Raw genomic sequence first — 23,886 nt, forward strand, 5'->3', positions numbered from 1 at the left:
TAGCACGCGACTGCTCTCCCACCCTCGTCTCCCTGCCCCCCCCCCGTTTCCCTGCCCCCCCCCCCGTTTCCCTGTCCCCCCCCCCCCCGTTTCCCTGCCCCCCCCCCCGTTTTCCCTGCCCCCCCCCCGTTTCCCTGTCCCCCCCCCCCGTTTCCCTGTCCCCCCCCCGTTTCCCTGTCCCCCCCCCCGTTTCCCTGCCCCCCCCCCGTTTCCCTGTCCCCCCCCCCCCGTTTCCCTGTCCCCCCCCCCGTTTCCCTGCCCCCCCCCCGTTTCCCTGCCCCCCCCCCGTTTCCCTGTCCCCCCCCCCCCGTTTCCCTGTCCCCCCCCGTTTCCCTGCCCCCCCCTCCCGTTTCCCTGCCCCCCCCCCCGTTTCCCCTGTCCCCCCCCCCCGTTTCCCTGTCCCCCCCCCCGTTTCCCTGTCCCCACCCCCCCGTTTCCCTGCCCCCCCCCGTTTCCCTGTCCCCCCCCCCGTTTCCCTGCCCCCCCCCCGTTTCCCTGTCCCCCCCCCCCCCGTTTCCCTGTCCCCCCCCCGTTTCCCTGTCCCCCCCCCCCGTTTCCCTGCCCCCCCCCCGTTTCCCTGTCCCCCCCCCCCGTTTCCCTGCCCCCCCCCCGTTTCCCTGTTCCCCCCCCCCGTTTCCCTGTCCCCCCCCCCCCGTTTCCCTGCCCCCCCCCCCCCGTTTCCCTGCCCCCCCCCCCCCGTTTCCCTGCCCCCCCCCCCGTTTCCCTGCCCCCCCCCCCCGTTCCCTGCCCCCCCCCCCGTTTCCCTGTCCCCCCCCCCGTTTCCCTGTCCCCCCCCCCCCGTTTCCCTGTCCCCCCCCCGCCTCTCCACCCCCCCCCCCCCGTCTCCCCCCCCACCCCGTCTCCCTGTCCCCCCCGTGTCCCTGTTACCCCCCCCCCCCACCTGTCTCCCTATCCCCCCTCCCCGCCCCACCCCCGCGCGCCGATCCCCCCCCCCCACGTGGAGCCCCTCACTTCCGGGAAGTAACCTGTCGCGCGCGTGCCCACGTGACTCGGCGCGACCAATGAGCGGCGCGCGCTGTCTCCTCCTCGCTGCGGCTGCGTGGCGGAGCGAGCCGCGGGGTGGAGGAGAGGCGCCGCGATGTCTGCCGCGGTGAGCTGCGGTCTCTCCCCTCTCTCCTCTCCCCTCTCCTCTCCCCTTCTCTCTCCTCCTCGAGCCTAACAACTTACTTGGGGCTCCTTGCTGCCCGATTAAAGACAATGTCAATGTTCCTCCCCAGCTCCATTCTCGTCTCCCACTCCGAGCCCCCCTACCCCACCTCATCTCCCACCCACCACCCCCCCCCCCACGTTGTTCCCCGTCTCTCCGTCCCCGTGTGAGTCTACGAAGCCCCCCACCACCACCCCCCCCCCCGGGTCGGACATCCCTCAAGCCGGCAGCGCTCGAGGGCTGCGCGCCCCTTCCTCAGCGGCTCCGATCGCCGTCTGACGAGGAACGGAGCCTTTGTGCCGTGGTGATAACTAGTTGGCGCTCGTGCGTGCGATCGACGATCATCGATTAACTCGCATCGATCGTGGGAATACATCGGCACGGCTCGCGTTGTTGCAACTTCAGGCGGCGGCGGCGGCACTAACTCCCCACTCCCTGTCTCTCCACGTGTCTCCCAAAGTGGTCTCATCCCCCCACCATCACCCCCATCGCTCCCCTTGTCCATGCCCGTACTCTCCCAGTGACTCTGCCCCCGTGCCCCCCTCGCTGCCCCCCTCACTGCCCCCCTCCCGCCCCCCTTCCTGGCCCCCTCACTGCCCCCCTCACTGCCCCCCTCACTGCCCCTCCCCTGCCTCCCCCCTGCCCCCCCCCTGCCCCCCCCCCTGCCCCCCTCCCTGCTCCCCTCCCTGCCCCCCCTGCCCCCTCCCTGCCCCCCCCTGCCCCCCTCCCTGCCCCCCTCCCTGCCCCCCTCGCTGCCCCCCTCCCTGCCCCCTCGTTGCCCCCCTCCTTGCCCCCCTCCCTGCTCCCCCCTGCCCCCCTCCCTGCCCCCCTCTGCCCCCCTCCCTGCCCCCTCGTTGCCCCCCCTCCTTGCCCCCCTCGCTGCCCCCCTCCCTGCCCCCCCCTGCCCCCTCACTCCGCCAGGACTGCCCGTCGTCACACGCTGGTGGCCGTGCCCCTGCTGAGCACGCCGCGGAGCCAGCGGACTGACGACGACGACGGCGACTTGAAGGACATCGACTCGGAGCAGTCGCCAGGCAACGGGAGATGCCCGGAGAAGATGACGAGCCCGTGCCGTCGTCATGGAGATGATGGCGTCCCGGTGGCCGGCATCGACCTCGAGCAAGTCGACGGTGACCGCCACCACCACCAGCAGCAGCAGCAGCAGCCGCCGCCGGGCGCGGATCGTGCAGAAGACGACTGGACAACGTTGAGGGGAAACAGCAGCAGCAGGAGCAGCAGGAGCAGCAGGAGGAGGGGGGAGGAGAGGGGGGGAGCGATGGGCAACTTGGGGCGGCCTGCGACTTCGAGCCGCCGGAGGGAGGGTTTGGCTGGGTGGTCATGGTCGCCTCCATGTGGGCAACGGGGCCATCTTCGGCATCCACAACTCGTTCGGGATCCTCTTCCTCGCCCCCTGCTGCAGTTCGGGGGCGACGGCGGCAGCAGCAGCAAGGCGTGTGAGTGGGGGGGGTGGTGGGGGGGGGGTGTGGTGGGTGGGGGGGTGGTGGGTGGGGGGGGTGGGGGTGGTGGGGGGGGGGGTGGTGGGGGGGGTGAGTGGTGGGGGGGTGGGGGGGGTGAGGGGTGGGGGGGTGGTGGGGGGGGGGTGGTGGGGGGGTGTGAGTGGTGGGGGGGGGGGGTGTGAGTGGTGGGGGGGGTGAGTGGGTAGGGGGTGGTGTGAGTGGTGGGGGGGGAGTGGTGGGGGGGGTGTGAGTGGTGGGGGGGGTGGTGGGGGAGGGGGGGCGGTGGGGGGGGTGGTGGGGGGGGGGAGTGGTGTGAGTGGTGGGGGGGAGTGTGAGTGGTGGGAGTGGGTGTGAGTGGTGGGGGGGAGGGTGTGAGTGGTGGGGGGGTGTGAGTGGTGGGGGGGGGGGGGGGGGTGGTGGTGGTGGGGGGGGTGAGTGGTGGGGGGGGTTGTGGTTGGTGGGGGGGGTGTGAGTGGTGGGGGGGGGGTTGTGAGTGGTGGGGGGGGGGGCTCGTTCACTTGGGGGGTGTTGGGGGTCGCTCACCTGGTGGGGGGGGGGCCACTGAACTTTTCCACGCGAGACTCTTGTCTTCTCTCCTGCCTGTGGGTGGTGTTCATCGTCGGTACATCTGTATTTGCAATCCATATCAGAATCATAATATTTACTTATTCAGGAGGAATCCGATGTGTCGGGCCGGGGTGAGAACGTTACAACAACAATCAATTCAAACACGTGATAGTTGTGCAAATTACAACAATGGTAAACAAATCACCCGAACACAACACGTACCAATAGAACTAAACCATCTCCATCCTACCAGACAAACCCCAGCTGAGGTATTAGTAACTTATTCTTTAGAAGGAACTTGGCCGCACATGATTATCCTGACAAAGTGGCACCAGCATTTGGACATTCATATCACATGTATACACGTGTCGCCAGTTCGGTTCTATCTCCCGGCACGGCAGTTTAAAACACTAAACAACTAAATTAAATCGCGACGTTTCGGGCACAACACAAGCGTCCTTCTTCAACGTAGCGAAAGCACAACTGCTTAAGTGACACACTTAAGTGACACTTAAGTGACACAGTTAAGTGACACACAGTGACACACTTAAGTGACACACAGTAACACACTTAAGCGGTTGTGCTTTCACTATGTTGTCCCCCCCCCTGAAGAAGGACGCTTGTGTTTGCGCCCCGAAACGTCGTGATTTCATTTAGTTGTTTTTCATAGATTTTATTTTTTTACCCACGTGACTTTACCGAAAAGACCAAAGAGTATGAATCCTTGCAGTCACGAAAGCTTCAAATCTAGAATTGGGGGGAAGAGTTAATGGGTCCAATTCGCACTTTAAGCAAAAAACATTGATACTTACAATTTTCGGTTAATATATTTCCTGAACGTGGGATGAGAGTCCGGCCGGTTTGTTAAACTTTAACCTTCAAAACTCCGGAGCGCTTGACCCAGATTCTACCCTCCTCCAGTGGAGACCTTTCCCTTCGCAGTGGCGTGAGCAAGCAAAGGGCGCCACCGTGGCTAGGAGATGTTAGCTATCTCGCCTGGTATGCAGGAGGTCGTGGGTTCGATCCCGACCCAGACGCTTGCTGTATATTTGGAGTTTGCGTCTCTCTCATCATCATCACGGTGGCTAGGAGATGTTAACTACCTCGCCTGGTATACAGGAGGTCGTGGGTTCGATCCCGACCCAGACGCTTGCTGTATATTTGGAGTTTGCGTCTCTCTCATCATCATCATCACGGTGGCTAGGAGATGTTAACTACGTCGCCTGGTATGCAGGAGGTCGTGGGTTCGTTCCCGACCCTGACACCTGCTGTATATTTGGAGTTTGCGTGTCTCTCTCTCATCATCACGGTGGCTAGGAGATGTTGACTACCTCGCCTGGTATGCAGGAGGTCGTGGGTTCGATCCCGACCCAGACGCCTGCTGCTGTATATTTGGAGTTTGCGTATCTCTGTTTCCACGTGGTCGCGTGGATTTTTCTCCGGGTCCTCCGCTTTTTCCCTCCATATTTAGAAACATGCGTTTAGAGTCTTTGGCTGCTATAAATTTCCACACGACGATTAGCCACTTTGGTGATTTATCATTTGTGGCCAGTTCACTTCTGAAAAAAGAGCTGTACAACTCAGTGGGCCTTATCTGGTAAAACACAGAAAAATAAATTGCGTGGATGCACCTTGACCATGTTTGGGGAATGTGCCATCCCAGTGGAATGCAGGAGATCTCTGCCGTCAAACTGTATTCATAATAATGTTATTATAATGCTGGTGCTTCACATTTGGGACTTTTCTATTGGCTACTGCTGCACTAGACGAGAACACGCCACATGCACCCAGATGTGGTTTTAATTGTTGAACTCTGTTGACAGTCAACACGAGCATTGTTCAAGGCTGCAGTCCCTATGTCCGTTCCTTTACACGGGGAGTCCTGATGATGATGAATTGGAGCTGGGCGGGAGTGTGTGATGAGTTGGTTTTGGGAAAAACAGAACTTGATGAAAAGCATCTGCATGGCAATATGTCCAAGGTATGTCATCGGCGCATGTTGCCTACTGTGACTTATTAGATCAGAAACACGGGCATGTATTTGCAAGGTGAATGAAATATGTGCCAACAAGAGTGGAGAGATGCACGCTTGGAAATAGTGTGAAACAAAGAGGTAGGTCTGGATTAGATGATATCCACTGGTTATAGATATAATTCTAACTGCAGGATACACCGCTAGGAGGGGACGGTGGGTGGGAGAGATTATTTACGAAGTGGCAAAGCAGGACCTCGCCCGAAAGAACCGTTCCACTGCAGAGATGGAGCAATGAAATCGGCCCGTGAGCAGGAGCTAAGTGGACTTTTGCATCACAGGACTGTGATTATATGGCGACGGCTTGGGGGCACCAACAGTGGATAGAGGTCATGGCTGAGGTTGAATGTGATGAAGAGCCCATTGAGGCCAGATGTCTCTTCTGCACGGCAGACTTGGGGAAAATTGCAACATTTAAGGTTGTAGAGTAACAAAGTAAAGTGCAGCGTTAAACAACTTAACAGTACTGTACGTGGGTTCTGAACACGCTTTTGAGGTTAATTTATCTTTAACCAGGTGGGAACTCTAGAAACAAAGATCGTCTGATTTTCAAGCAAGTGGTGACGCATAACCATGCAAATTGCAGCAATGTAAGAACGAAGATGAGAGGAACATTGGTTCGAGCTCATAGATGTCCCACAGTGTGTTGACCCGGCTTTGGCTGTCGTGCGGCTGGGTGCGTGAGGGTTTCCGGGCTCACTCGGGTCACGCCAGGACTTTCGGTGGAACTGGGAGCTGGGTTGGGCGAGATTCGGCTGGATGTCGGGTTGAGAGATGATTCAACCCGCCCCCTCCCACTGTAACCAACAAAGCCGCTGTTATGTTTTAGCGCCTTTTTAAGTGGTGGTGGGCAGAGGAATGTTTCGTTTTGTTAAAGTGTAACGATAGATTGTTGGCATTGTGCCGTGGTCCGCACCACATGTGCATTATTGCCAATTACTGTGCGTGGCTCTGTCGACAGTGAGTGATTGTTTGGAAATTATGGTTTTAATTGGGTCAGATTCCTGAGTGCATTACTCACATTAAGCAACTTCCAGTCGCAGTGAGTGGCAGTGGATTTTGGGAGATTAGGGGGCCCTTTGCATGCCAACGTTGTGCAGTTCCACGGCTACGTTGGACCCTGGCCGATGCCTGTGGAGCCAGAGGGAAGCCATCGGCTTGTGATAGAGAGAGGAAGATGCCATCCTGTTTTACTGTGCAGGTATCCCTCGATTTACGAACATTTAGCTTTTACGGCATTTTCATGTTTTACACAATTGACAAAGCACGAACACTTTGCGATTTGACGAAATCGAATTTCCACGTGAATGGAATTTCACTTGACAAGCGCCGTGAGGTCAAACAAGAACGACCCAGGAGGCTGTATCATCCACCCGCGACAGGGTCGTGGTATCTGTGAGGTACAACAGTAACGTCTCCGCATCGCCTTGCAAGTCCATTACAACAGCGGTCCCCAACCTTTTTGGCACCAGGTACCGGTTTTGTGGAAGACAATTTTTTCATGGACCGGGGGTGGGGGGGGGGTTTCATCATTGGGTCTTTCCCCCTTTTCAAAGAAGCTCTCCAGCGACGTTTGTTTTTTACTCATTGCGGCTACTAGGGGCTAGAGCTTGTGGGCTTACCAACACTGTGACTGAGACGAGTGCGCAGTGCGGGAAAGAGGCACGGACGGAAGTGGTCAATAAAATAATGGGGGCGGGCCACACGCGGACTCACCGCTCACCACTATGCGGTGTGTAGAGTGTGTACACACACGGACTCACCGCTCACCACTATGCGGTGTGTAGAGTGTGTACACACACGGACTCACCGCTCACCACTATGCGGTGTGTAGAGTGTGTACACACACGGACTCACCGCTCACCACTATGCGGTGTGTAGAGTGTGTACACACACGGACTCACCGCTCACCACTATGCGGTGTGTAGAGTGTGTACACACACGGACTCACCGCTCACCACTATGCGGTGTGTAGAGTGTGTACACATACGGACTCACCGCTGACCACTATGCGGTGTGTAGAGTGTGTACACACACGGACTCACCGCTCACCACGATGCGGTGTGTAGAGTGTGTACACACACGGACTCACCGCTCACCACTATGCGGTGTGTAGAGTGTGTACACACACGGACTCACCGCTCACCACGATGCGGTGTGTAGAGTGTGTACACATATGGACTCACCGCTCACCACTATGCGGTGTGTAGAGTGTGTACACACACGAACTCACCGCTCACCACTATGCGGTGTGTAGAGTGTGCACACACACGGACTCACTGCTCACCACTATGCGGTGTGTAGAGTGTGCACACACACGGACTCACCGCTCACCACTATGCGGTGTGTAGAGTGTGCACACACACGGACTCACCGCTCACCACTATGCGGTGTGTAGAGTGTGCACACACACGGACTCACCGCTCACCACGATGCGGTGTGTAGAGTGTGTACACACACGGACTCACCGCTCACCACTATGCGGTGTGTAGAGTGTGTACACACACGGACTCACCGCTCACCACTATGCGGTGTGTAGAGTGTGCACACACACGGACTCACCGCTCACCACTATGCGGTGTGTAGAGTGTGTACACACACGGACTCACCGCTCACCACGATGCGGTGTGTAGATTGTGTACACACACGGACTCACCGCTCACCACTATGCGGTGTGTAGAGTGTGTACACACACGGGCTCACCACTATGCGGTGTGTAGAGTGTACACACACGGACTCACCGCTCACCACTATGCGGTGTGTAGAGTGTGTACACACACGGACTCACCGCTCACCACTATGCGGTGTGTAGAGTGTGTACACACACGGACTCACCGCTCTCACCTCCTGCTGTGGACCGGTACCGGTCTGTGGCCCTGGGGTTGAGGACCCCTGCATTCGATTTAAAGCGTTCGTGACTGCAGGCATTCATCTTCTTGGTTCTTTCGGTAAAGTCATGTAGAAAAGGAAATAATAAAATAATAAATATAAAACATAATAAAATAATTCTCACGACGTTTCGGCCACAACGCAAGCAGCCGTCCTCAGGTGAAGACCAGGTCTGTCGGGGAGACAGCGTCTGAAATGGCTGCTTACGTTGTGGCCGATACGTCGTGAGAATTCTTTTATTATGTTTTATTTTTATTATTTTATTACTTCCCTTCTACATGACTTTACCGAAAGAACCAAGAAGATGAACATGTATATCGTTTGGTGAGTTCCCTGAAACGGTTAATTATTAATGTTTTAAGATACTGATTATTCAATTGTTCTAATATTTGTTGTTTTATGATTATTTTTTATTGTGAAAAGTACGGGTGTAAGGGTGGCTAGGAGATGTTAACTATCTCGACTAGTATACAGGGGTTCGTGGGTTTGATCCCTACCCTGAAGCCTGCTTTATATTTGGAGTTTGCGTGTTCTCCCCGTGGACACGTGGAGTTTTGTCTGGGTCCTCCGGTTTTCCCCTCCACATTTATAAACTTGCGTTCAGAGTATTTGGCTGCTAGAAATTTCCACGTGATAAGCCACTTCGTTGAGCTGACATTTGTGATAGCCAAGTCGCTTCTGCAAAAAGTGCTATGTAGCATTACCTGGTGAAATAAAAAATAGTTTGGTGTTTTTTTTTGATAGGCTAGGAGTAGCGTTTGAATTACTTTCTGAACTCTGAAACGCCTCCTTAATTTTTGCGTATAAAATATTATTTTTATTAAATTTCTTTTACGCGGTTTTTTTTTACCTATGCATCCGTATTTGTAAATCGAGGGTTACCTGTGTTTCACAGGGCCTTAGTAACGACAGGTATGCGTCGCAACAATTCTGGCATCATTTGAAAACCGTCTGGCTACTCCAAAATCCAGAGGAAAATGTAAACCTTTGAAAAATGTTCTGGTTAAGAAAACAACATTTTTTATACATATAAAAAACATCTTTCTAGATTTGAAGCTTTCGTGACTGCAAGGATTCATACTCTTAGTTTTTTTCGGTAAAGCCACGTATGTCAAATTAAAAAGAAATAATACAAATAAATAATAAAGTATTATAAATAATATAAATACAATCATAAATCACGACGTTTCTGCCCACTTCAGCAATTGTTTCTTGCTGAGGTTGTGCCACCTGATGACGGGCGCTTGTGTTGCGCCCGAAACGTCGTGATTTATTATTTTATTTCTATTGTTATTTCCATCATTTTATTAATTTTTAATTTTACCTACGTGACTTTACCGAAAAAACCTAAGAGTATAAAAAAATCTGTTAAACTCTATTCCTATTTGTGCAACAAACCCCCTCTGAATTTTGTTCAGAACCTGTTCCAGTTCATTTATGGAGCCAGTGGGCGGGCCCACAAGGGGGAATGGATACGAAGCATAAGCCGAAGCAGTGCACGACGATGCGTGGGGGAGAGATGGCAGCTTCGATTGAGTCGCACTGAGAGAGAGAAACAAGTATAACCCGTAAAAACAAAGTTTTTCACTCTAAATCCTTTATATGCGTGGCGGCTAGAGTCCTCTCGTCCTCTGGCTTGAGATGGCTGCCACCTATGGGTCAGATGATTGCATTGCACCATTAAGCAATTGGTTATTAAATCTAATATTTTTGTCCTAAAAAGTGTAACATTTTGGAATTTTTTTCTCACGAACATTAATTGTCACGCACAACGAGTCTGTGTGGAAAATATCAGCTCGATTGGATCACGGGAAGTGGGTTAAAAACGACCGAAAGATTTGCACGGTCCTAAGCAAGCAAGCGAACTTAATATAAAGGATTTAAAAAGGGGGCATGTGGGCCAGAGAACGGAGAACAGCAGAAGCGCAATTTCGAGGTGGCGTCGTCAAGAAAAGGAACTGGGCTTCCAAAGATGGCACACGAAGAGATGTTGGCCGGTAGCCGGGACCAACGATGCCACGAGCGAGAAATGGCAAATAACAGCAAACATCGGTACAATAAAATACAACCATAGGGTCCAAAGTGTTAACACAAACAATGCAACTAATGTGGCATATACAGGGCGCTTCAAAAAAATGTTAACGCTTCTGAGAATTTGCAACAATATGAGAAATGTGCCTCCGGGCTCTGGAGACCACCTGGAGAAGATTCCAGGCACGCGTTGACAACGACGGTGAACAAGTGGAGACTGACTTTTTGAAGCGATTAACATACTTTTGTTATGTTACAGTGTATTATCTGTTCCTTTTCCACTAAAAACGATAGTCCCATCTAAGTGTTAACATTCTTTTGAAGCACCCTGCACAAAACAAGTTTAATGTTTCATACAACAATCTTAGCCTGCTCACTGTGTGCCGAGCTCTCTACGGATAGCCCTATGTGTATGTTTGCGCGCCGTTAGCTGTGCCGTGCATTGCCGGTGCCGTGCGCTCTATAACCGCATGTGCTGTGGGTGGTGGTGTGCCGGCAGCGTTTGTGGGCGCGCTGGCCATGGGCATGCTCTTCCTGTGCGCGCCGGTCGTGAGTTTGTTCACCGGCCGCTTCGGCTGCCGCATCACGGCCGTGGGTGGGGCCACCGTGGCCTTCGCTGGGCTCCTGTGCAGCTCCTTTGTGAAGTGAGTTGACGCGCATTGCCCCGTCCGTGCGCTTCACGCTCGCACGTGCCTACAGCCTGCTTGCCTCAATGTGCTTTCATGTAAGGCTGCTTTCCCGGGTCCGTATGTCTGACGTGTCTGGATTTCATTTTCCTTTCTCGATAGTGGGAAGTACCATTGCAATTGAATGGCTCTGCCTCCACACTCACCCCTCTCTAATAGCACATGCCTGTTTTGTTGTATTGTAATAATACTCTTGGAGACGGCTTGTGGAATCGGTCCTTTTATTTACTTATCTCAGTTCACAAGCACTCCCCGTTGTTGGCAGGCAATGGGAAGTGGACAGACAGATCGCAAGAGACGCACCGCCACGTGGCACTCGGAGCCCCGCTCGCGCGTGGCCCCTCTCTCTCTTCGTTCCTTGTCTGACCACGTGTCCCTCGGCTCTTCCCTTATTTAATGCCTGGGTCACGTGGTACGCTCCAGCCAATCCTTAATAGCCTGCGCTGAACGTTCCAGATTCCCCATCAACTCCCGGGACCACGCCCCTGACTTGTCTTCCCATTGGCTGAAGCCAAGACCAGCAGAACCAATCGTCCTAGCTGACTTCCCTTGATCACGCCAGGGCCATGCTCCCAGGCTCTCCCCCCATTGGCTGTAGAGCAGGACCGGCAGAGCCGATCACCACGTGAGCCGGACATCGGCTCTCATTACAGTATTATCAAAAGGGGGATCAGATCACGCATCAGGTTTATTGTAGGTGCTAGAGCGGATAAGCACCACTGTGGCCAAAGAGCCACGTGATTGAGTCAAAGATCAACAAGAGTTCCGTATTATTAGCATCGTTCACGTAAACTACGCAGGCTTTCTAAAACGACCTCGGCAGACGTAGCCCGACTCTGAAGCCTTCTTACCCGGCGGTGCGGTGGTTGCTGTTTGTAGACATCTGTGAGATGTGCTTAAAGATTGTGGCTTTCTGTGGTCACGGCCTGCAGACAGCTGGACCTGCTGTACCTCACCTACGGGGTGGTGTTCGCCGTGGGTGCCGCCTTCGCCTTCCAGCCCTCGCTCGTCATCCTGGGCCACTACTTCAAGCGCCGGCTGGGGCTGGTGAACGGCATAGTAATGGCGGGCAGCAGCGTGTTCACCGTGGCGCTGTCCTACATCATGAAGCACATGCTGGCCTCGTTTGGGCTGGTGCTCACGCTGCAGGCGCTCGCTGCACTCATGCTGCCGCTCATCGTTGCGGGTTTCGCCTACCGGCACGACCCCCACCCCCCACCGCCCACCCCCCGCACCCTTCCACGTTGCCGCGTGCGTCTCCTCGTGCTGTATGCCCCAACGGGGGGGCCAAATGATTCCGATTGCCACCGTCCAGCCCCACGGTTCGGTGGGGACTGTGACGATTCAAGAATCGATTTGTGTTCAGTGTTATCTTAGGGGCCTGTTTACAAATCCATGTTCGGCTCACGACCAGGTGGTTCATCACTCTCCCGGTAATTACCTGGCAGAACAATCTGAAGGTTAAAGTTCAACAAATCGGCGGGACTCTCTTCCCACTTTCAGGAAATATATTCACGAAAATTGCAATATTTTTGCTTAAAGTGCTGTGTTTGAACAGTTGCTGCTGTGCGCTATGACTGCCCTAACCGTTCCACTTGTTCACTGACGTACTTAGTGGTCATGGCGCAATGGTCAGCGCACTGGAATTTCAATCCAGAGGTCGCAGATTTGATTCCGTCTATGCACGGAAGTCGAAACAATGGGACAAGCTTCTTACAACCACCCCCCAGTCCCCACCCATCGGTGTACCTGCAGAAACCACGTTGGATCAGTTTAACACGTAGGCTTTCGCGACCGATATTATCCACGATTGAGGTTTAATCGGCAGGTCGCACGTGGTGGCGTAGAGAGCGGGTCCTCCCACCACCTCCAAATACAACCGCTGGTCAGGGAAGAGTAGACCAAATGCCCGCTCGCATGAGTAGAGGCCGTTCCGCCGGCATAGGCATGAGCACATGGTTGGTTATGTACGGTGCGAAAGAAGTTTTCCATACAGCTGCAGTTGCAGGGCTGCACTTTTACCTGTTATGTTAAAAGTAATGCATTTAGTAGCTGCAGAGAGCATAAATAAATCTTATATGTACAACGTATATAAATCTAACACATTCTTGCAGAGGGAGCTGGTAGGAACGTTGGGTTGCTCGGTCAATGGCCAGGGTCAACGGCGGCGTGGTGTATTCCGCAAATATGCGCGACTGTGAGGGTGGGCACAAGCCGGCGTGAGTAGGTTAAACGTTGAGTTTTATAAGGGCACCACGGGGTGACCAGCCCCTTCCCACTCAGCCCCACCCCTCCCACCCCCCACCCAGCCCCACCCTCCCCACCCAGTCCCTCCCCACCCAGTCCCTCCCCACCCAGCCCCTCCCCACCCAGCCCCTCCCTGCACGACGGACGGACACAATAATCCCCTGTGGGCTGGTGTAACCAGGAGGATCCTGCCAGTATAATGTTCACTTGTTGCACATACAATTCAGTCGTGAGTTTAAGTGTGACACTGCTGCTCTGTGGTGATGACTTGTCGTGGGTCTCTCGTAAACAGTCTGGTTTTCGAGAGGATTACTGCACCACCACAAGCAATAATGTGTCAAATGTTCTCTTCAGTAAACTGGATAAAGGTCACTACTTTGCTGTACACTATTCCTCGACTTGTCAAAAGCCTCTGATACTGTAGATCATGATAGTCTTTATAAAACACTTGGTCAACTAACATTTTCAGACAGTACGATAAACTGGCTTATGAGTAACCTATCAATTCGGCTGACATTTATGCACTTATGCAATGTGTACTTCTTTACTTTATATTTAGTTACTTATTTTGAGTGACTTGCTTTCCTATTTCCTATCATGCACTTGTATTTGCATGTTGTTGTAAACCTCTGACGACCCCCGCGTCCGCTGGACATCTGTCGAAAAAAAAATACTTTCATAACCGCCATCGGATGCCCTCCCAGGAATTAAACGAACAAAGATTCTGACGACACATTTCACTGCTGTGATCTCTCTGTGCACTTGCTCACCAGCTGTGACCTCCCCCCCCCGCCGCCCCCCTCTCTGTTCAGGCCCCTGATGCCCAGGCTCAATGTGGAAGGGGCTCGGACCAATGCCGCCCCCTCTGGCTGTGGCCGCTGCCCTCCGTTGAGAATAAAGACGTTCTGCGTCTGGGTCTCCGGGGTCCCCATTGCCCTGTTCGGATATTTTGTGCCGTACGTCCACCTCGTGAGTTCACGGGGATTTGTCTCCCGGTTTCTTGTTTTGTTTGCTTGCCCGACGAGTAATGGATGACCTTCGATTGAAAGCTTTCGTGACTGCAGGGATTCATCTTCTTGGTTCTTTCGGTAAAGTCACGTAGAAGGGAAGTAATAAAATAATAAAAATAAAACAACCATTCTCACGACGTTTCGGCCACAAGACGCTGTCTTTCCGACAGACCTGTTCTTCACCCGAGGACGGCTGCTTGCGTTGTGGCCGAAACGTCGTGAGAATTATTTTATTATGTTTTATTTTTATTATTTTATTATTTCCCTTCTACGTGACTTTACCGAAAGAACCAAGAAGATATATTAATGTTATAACACTAATAATGACATTAATAGTGAATAAAGTTATCGTTACAAATGAATATACTTACCAGTGCCACAGACCGGCTGAATTGCACGGAGCGACGATGTCATGGCAGCAGGCGTGTTGCTTGGGGGGGTTATCTTCCTGGCTTCTGATTGGTTGTTGCAGTGTGAGTGGCGACGTCATCCCTAGCAACCGCTGCCGCTCCCATCGTGGTGCGATCTCACTGAGATCCCCATATTTCCTTTGAATTATTACACGTTTCTTCCGGAAGGCATTGCGGATCTTACCGCAATCGCTTCCTGCCGGAAACATTTTTACGGGCACCTTCTAGTCACTTTAAGATGTTTTTTTGTTCATGTTTTTGTTTTTGGTTTGTTGCGGTTGCACCCGATTCAAGAGCCGAATGGCTCACAGGGCAAAACCAAATAAATGAAACTTGAAACTTGTACTCGGGATACCCTGTTCTGCATTGCCGAGGATTCATGTGGCGTGCCGTGGGGCGTGCCGCGTGACAGTCCGTGCGCTGTGCCCGTACCGGCGAGTGCAGATGAACTACGTGAAGGAAAACCTGGATGAGGAGGCTGCTCAGCACGATTACGTGCTCATCATCTGCATCGCGGTGTCTTCTGGGCTGGGCCGCCTTGGCTTCGGTTGGCTGGCGGACATCATCCCCGGGGTCAAGAAGGTCTACTTGCAGGTGCCGCGCGCCGCCAGCCATCTCCACGCCGTGACCGTGCCTTCGCGCGCACGCGGCCTCTCGCTTGCGCCGCGAGCCAGCGGAGGGATCGTATTGTGGCGGTGATGCGGCGGTGTCGTTTACGGGTGCCGGTGAGGAATCTGGCGCCGCGCATTGCCGGGCACGCCCCGCGGAGCCGCGCGCGCGCGCTCACATGACCTGTACGCGTGTCCGGGCCGCGCAGATCGTCGCTTTCCTGGCGGTGGGCCTCATGTCGGCGCTCATCCCCATGTGCTCCTCGCTGGGTTCCCTGGTGGCGGTGTGCATCGTCATGGGGCTGTTTGACGGCTGCATCACGTCGCTAATGGCCCCCATCTGCTTCGAGCTCGTGGGGCCGCACCACGCCTCGCAGGCCATCGGCATCGTGCTGGGCCTCATGTCTGTGCCTATGACCGTTGGGCCTACGGTGGCAGGTGAGGTATGCAGTGTGTGTGCTCACGTGTGCTTGCGTGTGGTAGCGTAGTGGTTAGCTCACAAACACAATGGCCAGACATTTACACCATTGGAACCTCATTTGCCAGTAAAAAATATGATAAATGTTTTTTTTACCCTTTTATCTGGCAACCAAACTGACACCTTTTTTTACAAGGAGTCATGGTTGCATAGACCACAATACCTGCAGCCATAATGCAAACAAAAAACATAACTCTGATAATATATGCACTGTCCTTAGAGCCAACCCATGTGAGACTAGGCTCTAAGGAAAGCTGTCTCGGGTGTGGACCAATCAACTTCAAGGACAGTGCATACATTATCAGAGTTATGTTTTTTGTTTGCATTATGACTGCAGGTATTGTGGTCTATGCAAACGTGACTCCTTGTAAAAAAGGTGTCAGTTTTGTTGCCAGATAAAAGGGTAAAAAACCAATTATCTCAATGACCAGAGTTTGATTCCTGCTCTGGATAATATTTGAACTGTTCCTGGGCCTCCCTGAGGTTGACTCAACCGTAAATGAGTACCTGGTGTGGTGTGTAAACATCAGCACTTGGGAGATGAAGGTGGCCGGGCGTGGTGTTGGCCACTCACCCTCGTGTGTGCTGTGCCAGCCTTCATAGATGCTGCTAAAAGCACTTGCCCCATCAGTCTGTTAAAGGCTCCATGGGGGGGGGGATCTCCGTATTTGTGCGCTTGCATGGACAGCAGTGAAATCTTAATTTGATCTTGATCTTCATTTGATTGCTGATGATGGCTGACATCAGTAGCAAATATCTGATTTGGTTGTGGGCCTCCCTTAGATCGACTTCGCTTGAGCATTTTTGTGCGGGATGTAAACTGGGCGTGGTACTGGCCACACTATCCCGCGTTGTGCCTTGCTGGCATCAATGGATGGTTGCTAACAGCACTTGCCCTGACAATCTGTTAGAGGCTGCACGGAGGATTGTTGTCTTTGTGCTTGTACGGGTATAAATGCGAGTGAGTGAACGAGCAAGCGCGTGTGGGGTTTGCGAGTGGAGAGTGAGTTGGGGCGGCGAGGGTTCCGTAACTAGACCTTGCTTGTCTCTAGGTCTCCTCCGGGACTTGACGGGCTCCTACGACATCCCCTTCTACCTGGCGGGCGTGCCGCCGCTGGTCGGTAGCGGCGTGCTCTGTTTTGTGCCGTACGTGGCCGTGCGTGCGTCCATGGAGGAGCAGCAGGGCCCCGAGGTGGGGGGGGCGCGGGGGACTCCGCTGACTCCCGGGGGCGCTGGCGACACGGCGGGGTCAAGGGGGCAGCTCCTGCTGAGATCCCCGGCCGAGGACAACGCTCCTCTGCCCGCCGGCCTGTGAAGTCAATCCGAGCTCTGTTAAGAACGCAGCGCGAAATGTCATCGTCGGTAAAAGGAAGCGTTTTATTTTTTTCGTCGTGGAGTTAAACGTTTCCGCGTAGAACACTAACCGTTTGACCTCTATTTAATGTTCATCCCACATTTTTGTTTTGGAATCATCTTGTTGTACGGCCTAAAAATTCCACGGTGTTTCTTGACATCTTGACATCCCAAATACCCGCAGGCCCACGCTGTGGGTATTCGGTCGAGTTGTTCAGTGCAGGAGCTCGCGATGTTTTTAAATGAGCCGATGTTTGTGGGATCGTCGCTCCGAGTCCAGGCTGATCGCAAAGAGTGCCGGGCGCAAGTAGCATGGTGCGCACAACTGCGCGTGTTGTTCCCCTCGCAATGATGTGACACTACGTCGCTCCGGGCTCCAGTTGGCTCGCAGCGCGACGCTGATTTTCTTTTTGTTTTTAAGGCATGAAATTTTTAGACGCACTGTGAGCTTTTAAAGCCCTTTTTGTATTTTTTAATGGATTGCATTTTTGTAGTAGATTCAGCTGTAGGTAGGTTTGGTTTACAAGTCTCTACACCGGTGACGGTAGTGTAGAGCTTCGCGTATACTTTAGGTTCGTCCGCACAGTGTTATACTTAGTCGCCGGTAAATCCTCATTCGAGCTGCAGACTCTACTAGGGTGCAGCTCCTCCTTGCTCAGTTGATGCAGGGCCAACTCATCAATAAGATGACCGCTGTGATTTGCTATCAAGTGGTACTGTGTACACGTTATCGACCTACGGAGGGGATGATGGGGCGAGTTGACCCTTGACTGTGATTTGAACTCAACACCTCATGATTGCGAGGTATGCGCTGTTAACCGAGCATGAGGGATTGGCCGTTATGAATTGATCGCCTTGATTCCTGCCGAGTTATGCTTGCAGTATTCCCTCATTATTTGCCAGGGATACGTTCCGACGATGCTTGTGAATCTCACATTTTTTGTGAGTTACCTTAAATACATCAATGAGCAAAATAAACACGTTAAAATTATCATAATCAAAAAAAAAATTTGGCAATTAAAAATAAATATCAAATATTATAAATAAATGTGAAAGTAACTCATCGCTTGATCTCTCATCACCTTATCTTTTCACTACATCTCTTCACTTCACCGCATCACATTCTCTCTCATCACTCTATCTCATCACTTTTTCTCCCTCTCTATCGCTCGATGGTGTCCGTGCAGAGTTTCAGATGCGATTAGTGGATAGCGAAAATCGCGGATAGCTCGTTCGTGAATAACGAGGGAATACTTTACAAGCGGCAAAGTGAGGGGGTCTCATGCCCCCCCCTTCCCCCCTCAATAGTTTCCTACCTCAAAGCACTTCTGAGTTAGCCTACAAAGCACCTGGACTCGCTTGCCTCTTGCGTTGCACTCAACTCTGCAAGTTGCCCGGTGCGTGCCTCAACAAAGTAGCCACGACGCTCCGTCAAACCGTGTTAAGCGCTTGAGTAGATGTTTTTGCATCGGTATAAATGCTGTTAAAAATGAGAATGAGTCAATTTGATACGTTCAAATAACAATACTTATTTTATTACATTACGTTTTATTTGTTTACCCATGGGCGATATGTCGCTGTTTCCTAATTGTGTAATTTGCAAGTACGTTTTTTGTTTTACTTGCCAAATCTTGACCATGATGCCATTGCGCCATAGCCTACTCTTCTTTTGAATGATGTCACGGGATCTTTAACTTACACTGGTTAATGCATCCTGTTAAGCCACATCACATTGATAACTGTATATCCATTAATTTCAATCGTGAATATCCACACCTCTGTTCTGTTTTTTTTTCGTTTCAATGATTTTCCATCGGGGAGCTGTGGGTTGAGGAGTGTGTCTGTTCTTGTGCCTCGACTCATTTCTACGACCATCACAAAACCGTGATCTCTCTGTGCCATGCATACACACACACACGAGAAGCAGCTATAAATGGGCTGTTCTGCGCAGCAACCGATACAGGGTTCTTACACAGAGCTTTCTGTCTGGTCCATGGACTTGTGTACATGCTTTCTACCACTGTGGACAAGATGTGAAAGATTTCGATTTAAAGCTTTCGTGACTGCAGGGATTAATCTTCTTGGTTCTTTCGGTAAAGTCACGTAGAAGGGAAATAATAAAATAATCCAAATATAACATAATAAAATACAATGTATTTTATGAAGTTTTATTTTTATTATTTCGGTAAAGTCACGTAGAAGGGAAATAATAAAATAATAAAAATAAAACATAAAATACAATGTAAAATACAATGTAATTTATTATGTTATATTTTTATTATTTTATTATTTCCCTTCTACGTGACTTTACCGAAAGAACCAAGAAGAAGATGTGAAAGTCCACCAATCGTACGTGGCGTGTACCTTATTAAGCACGGTTCCTCCATCTCTCAACACTGCTGCCATCACTGCCATTCTGAAGGACCCCCAACATAACCTTGTATTCATCAGCAAGCCCCTTGGGAGAATCTAATGCTGGTCAAAGGCTTCTCCGTACCCCTCTTCACATCTTACACCACCCAGTCCACCCCCGTGTCACTTCTGTCTCCCCTCGAGTGCCGTCGAACTATGCGCGTGGCTGGTAATTATTCCCTGGTTATGTTCTAATCAAACTGCTGCTGCTGCTTTTGTGCATCTCTATACAAGTGTCTTCTCAGAAACCTCTCTGCGCTATTGTTCCACGAGGTTGCCATTGGATTTTCTCAATGTGTCCGTCCATCCACTTGGAAACAACCATCCCTGGTTCAACACTGCCCAGCGTTGCTATGGTACTGTTACCCAGCTATGGCGTCCGCCAACCCCCCAGACCACGCTGTCGTATCCTGATGTAGTCTCTCGCCTTGGACTGGTTTGTGCTTTTTCAAGCTCAATATCCCCAAAAGTGGAAATATCTTATGCAACAAGTCTCTACTTGGTGAAACGTGGAATTCAAGCCAAAAACCCAAGCCTTAAACTTCGTAAATAAATGTAAAGCAGATTGATTGTAAACGGATTACGTTTTTGTTACGGTAACTGTTCTTCGGTGCAATTCAGAATGAAATGCAACAAATTGCGTCCGGCACATTCTATATGAAAATTAAATGAAATCACGGCGTCGTATGCCTCCTCTGTCTATGGCACGAAAAAAAAAACAGTTTACCGTTCATGCTCGACGTTTGTCCACATGCTTGTAAAGCTAACCATTCAAAATCCTTATTCTTTGGTTCTTTCGGTAAAGTCACGTAGGTATAAAATAAAATAAATCACGACGTTTAGATCGCAACACAAACGGTCGTCCTGTTGCGATCGAAACGTCGTGATTTGTTTTATTTTATACCTACGTGACTTTAGCCGAAAGAACCAAAGAGTATGGATTCCTACAGTCACGAAAGCTTCAAATCAAGATAAAAAAAATCCTACAAAAACGTAAATGAAGGAAAGAAAACAGGGAACATTCTTTCCAGTCATTTTTTTTTTACACTCGCAAAGATTTAGCACGAATTGGTACTACCACCTAAGCGAGCAAAGCTTTTAATGGCACCAATGTGTTTATCTAAATGAGTGCGTTTCCCCCCCCCCCCTCTTCAAATAGCCCACTCGCTTGAAATGGTTGTATAACGGAGTTCACTTTTATCAGCGACATAAATCAATTGGAACCACTCAAAGCGATTCCCAACACTGGTGGTAACGACACGTGCGGTGTCTGGCCTTGTGGACGTCTGCATGGCTGGCTGTGTTCAGGCTGTTGCTCGCTTGGCCGCATTTTTCCCACGTGCTTAACGTTACCTCCAACCCCCTCCTTGTCATGTGCACGCAGCGGGATCGTTACACTTGAGCTGTGGGTGTTTACGTGAAGATGTTCTTAAAGGAGCTCGTTTATAACCTCTTGTACTTTTTGCTAGAAATGTGAAAATCCTTTGACAATAAATTTCATTTGAAAGCCACCAAAGTTCTCGGCGTGTTGAATATAATGCCACACGTTGCGCAGTGCCGGATTAAGATAGTGCGGGGCCTGTAGCATACTGTATGTTATAAAGGGGCCCTAAAAATTGTAATATTAAAGCACCATTTTTTTACTTGCACGGTAAAGTAAGTTTATTTTTTATTTTCTATACAGCCAGATAATACGACAAATCGCTAACCTTAAACACCCAATCGTTCATAAAAGTTGAAGGCAGTTTAGTACTATAGTAATAGAGCAAGTGCAGAATCACTGAACCGGAATCGATAGCTTGAAAGCATTTAGCGCGGGGCCCTTTAAAGTGCGGGGCCCGTAGCGTGTGTAGTCACTTTCGCCACTCGGGTCATCCGGCACTAACGTTGGGCCCTGAGTAACCCCAAGTAGCTGATTTCACATCGTGATGGACGGTGAGCCACGGGCTAAAGCGGGTTCCGTGAGTGACCACGGAGACGAGGGTAGAAGGCGACACGAGACGGCAAGACGACCGTGCGCGCGTGTGTTTCAAGTTCAAGTTTCAAGTTCATTGATTAGGTATAGCCCTGTGAGCCATTCGGCTCTTGAATCGGGTGCAACCGCAACAAGCAAAAAAACAAAAACATGAACAAGAAAACATCTTAAAGTGAATATGTGACTAAGTGCAAACAGAAAATCCAAGAAATAACAGCAAAATATTGCAGAAAAAACACCGCACACCAACGCAGTGTGCAAAAATCCCAGTGGGATGCAAGTCAAACAACAACAACAACCACAAGACAACTTAGATTAAGGCCATCAGTCTTACTCCGTACTCCAACAAACAAACATGGCCAAACCAGTAAACTTTTCGAAATCACCAAAATAAAGGCACGAAAGCAATGGGACAGTGTGAATGCGTCTGTCCGAGACTCACAACGTCGCAACCTCCTGACTTTGGACGTTCACTCCTCTAAGACGCGGGCGGCAACCAAGGGCCGCACCAGAAAGCCAACGGGCCGCAGATGCGCACGTGGACGATAAGACGAGATGGAGAACTATGGGCCATGTAGGAGGTAAACCACCGTAGTCTGCACGCCTTTAATGGAGGAGTAGCAAGACTGCACGGAACTCTGTCCCGAAGCCCTGGAGGTCGTGGCTAACAGACCTCAACATTGGTATTTAGCTCACGAAATTGATCGTCATGTTTTTTTTCTGGAGAAACGCCTCCAAATGTGGTTTGGCCAGGAGACGTCATAGACGCCTGTTGCCCCTGGGGCCTCCAGCACAATCATATTTTTATATTATTTCCCCCCTTGTGGATTTGTGGTGCTTGAGTTGGAGGGGCTCACCAGCCTCTCGCACCCTTCCAGAGTCCCCGTTTTCCACTGCGGTGGCTGCGATGATACCAGGAGGGCAACAACTGATTTTTGCCAGTCTCCCACTCCCACAATGGGACTTACTCACAGCACACCACAGCTTTAGCGACTTGGCAACCGCCGAGGAGTTGGGGGTTGTTTTTTTGCCAGGATGAGTTCCAGTTTGGCATCAGAGGTCTCTCACTCCGAGTTAGTCGAGCGGCGTTATTTTTTAATCGGCTGCATAAGTGCTGAGGAAGCTACCTGGCCTGTCGCTCCATACGAAGCTCCAGGTCTCCGTGGCTACAGCTGTTCCCTCTATTCTCTAATCTTGCGAAACATGGAACCCTTTGAACTTTGAAGGGACATCTGTGCCAGATTTTCTTTTACATTCAGGATGGCCTGCCTAGGATCCATCCTGAGCTTGACCAGACTGGATTGTGTGAGTTGCTCACGGATCATTGAAATATCTGGAGACAGTCTCATCGGTGAGCACCTCCGACAGGCGAGGCTGCGTTGACTGCGTCATGTAGCCCGCATGCCCAAGCAGCTTCTGTTTAGCTGGATAGAGGGGGCTAAACACGGCGCGGCACGGACTAGACAAGAGATGGACTGATGTGGTGGTACAGGAGGCATGTGGAGCAAGCTTCGTAAACTTGCCGATGGCCGGTACCAGCGATGTTGAGATCGGCCTCTGTGGAGGAAGCTCGTGAAGGACGCCGCTGCTACTGAGCAGATGGGAGGCAGTCGCGCTCCAACAACAACGGAGGGCGGAGGAGCGACGACTCACAACAACGTGCGGAATGTGGGGCGGCTAAAATAGCAAGTGAACAAATTTTTTGGATTAAAGTTGGTGCACATGCCAGTCATCTCAGTCAACCCATGGTATCTGGAGTCTGTCCTGCCATTCAGCTTTCGACATAAGAAGTTTTTGGGTTAGATCCATAAATATAAATGCGTTGTAAAACTCGCCGCCACCCGACACAGCCAATTAGTAAGGTTTGTCACGTAAACAAAACATGCCAATTCGTTACTAGTACATCACACCGCCTGTGTGTTGGAGAGTAAACCCACAACATTTACAAATCGAGTACCGTGACGTTTCGCGGGTAATCCCAACCAGCATCATCAGGCGACAGCCACAGAGTTGCGGAGAATACCTCCTCCTGTTTCGGTCTTGAATAGAGGTGGGGGGAAAATGTGATGTCCCCATTTGTGAGTCAATCAGGTGCGAAGACCAGAGAGAGAGAGGGGTTAATGCGTAGCTGTCAAGGGGTCGTCCATAAATGACGTCACCTGGGGGAGGGGGGGGGGTGTGGTCAGACATTTGTGACGATGTGTGACGAGGGGGAGGCGGTTTGATAAATGTGACGTCACATCACAATGCGCAACTTTAAATAAATATAGACAATACGTTCTACTTAATTAAATAGATGTTTTAATAAATGTTTTCTCCTACAACATCAGAGTGCAGCGCCACATTAAATACGCACTACAATGACAATAGTTTAAAGCGATTTGAAGCATGGTTTTTTCTTTGGGGGGGGGGCAGAGCTTTGTGACGTCATATTTGAGGGGGGTCTGACTTGTTGTGACGCCGTATGACGATGGGGGGGGGGGGTCTAAAATCGTCCAAAATCGCGTGACGTCATTTATGGACGACCCCTAAGGTCTGAATTGGTCTCTAATAAGGTAGGCAC

General features: G+C 51.4%; 1 protein-coding gene across 1 annotated transcript; it reads left to right on the forward strand.

Annotated features, from left to right (window-relative positions):
- The first annotated feature begins 2,439 nt into the window (after positions 1-2,439).
- On the forward strand, positions 2,440-16,898 carry LOC144948537 (monocarboxylate transporter 10-like). The gene is made up of 7 exons (XM_078878108.1): positions 2,440-2,622; positions 10,644-10,788; positions 11,763-12,029; positions 13,890-14,046; positions 14,942-15,091; positions 15,315-15,543; positions 16,636-16,898. Exons 1-7 carry the CDS (start codon positions 2,445-2,447, stop codon positions 16,896-16,898), a joined length of 1,389 nt encoding a protein of 462 aa, XP_078734234.1. The 5' UTR covers positions 2,440-2,444.
- Positions 16,899-23,886: the final 6,988 nt, after the last annotated feature.

Source organism: Lampetra fluviatilis, chromosome 50, assembly GCF_964198595.1.
Source record: "Lampetra fluviatilis chromosome 50, kcLamFluv1.1, whole genome shotgun sequence".
In the NCBI taxonomy this organism is placed as follows: domain Eukaryota; kingdom Metazoa; phylum Chordata; class Hyperoartia; order Petromyzontiformes; family Petromyzontidae; genus Lampetra; species Lampetra fluviatilis.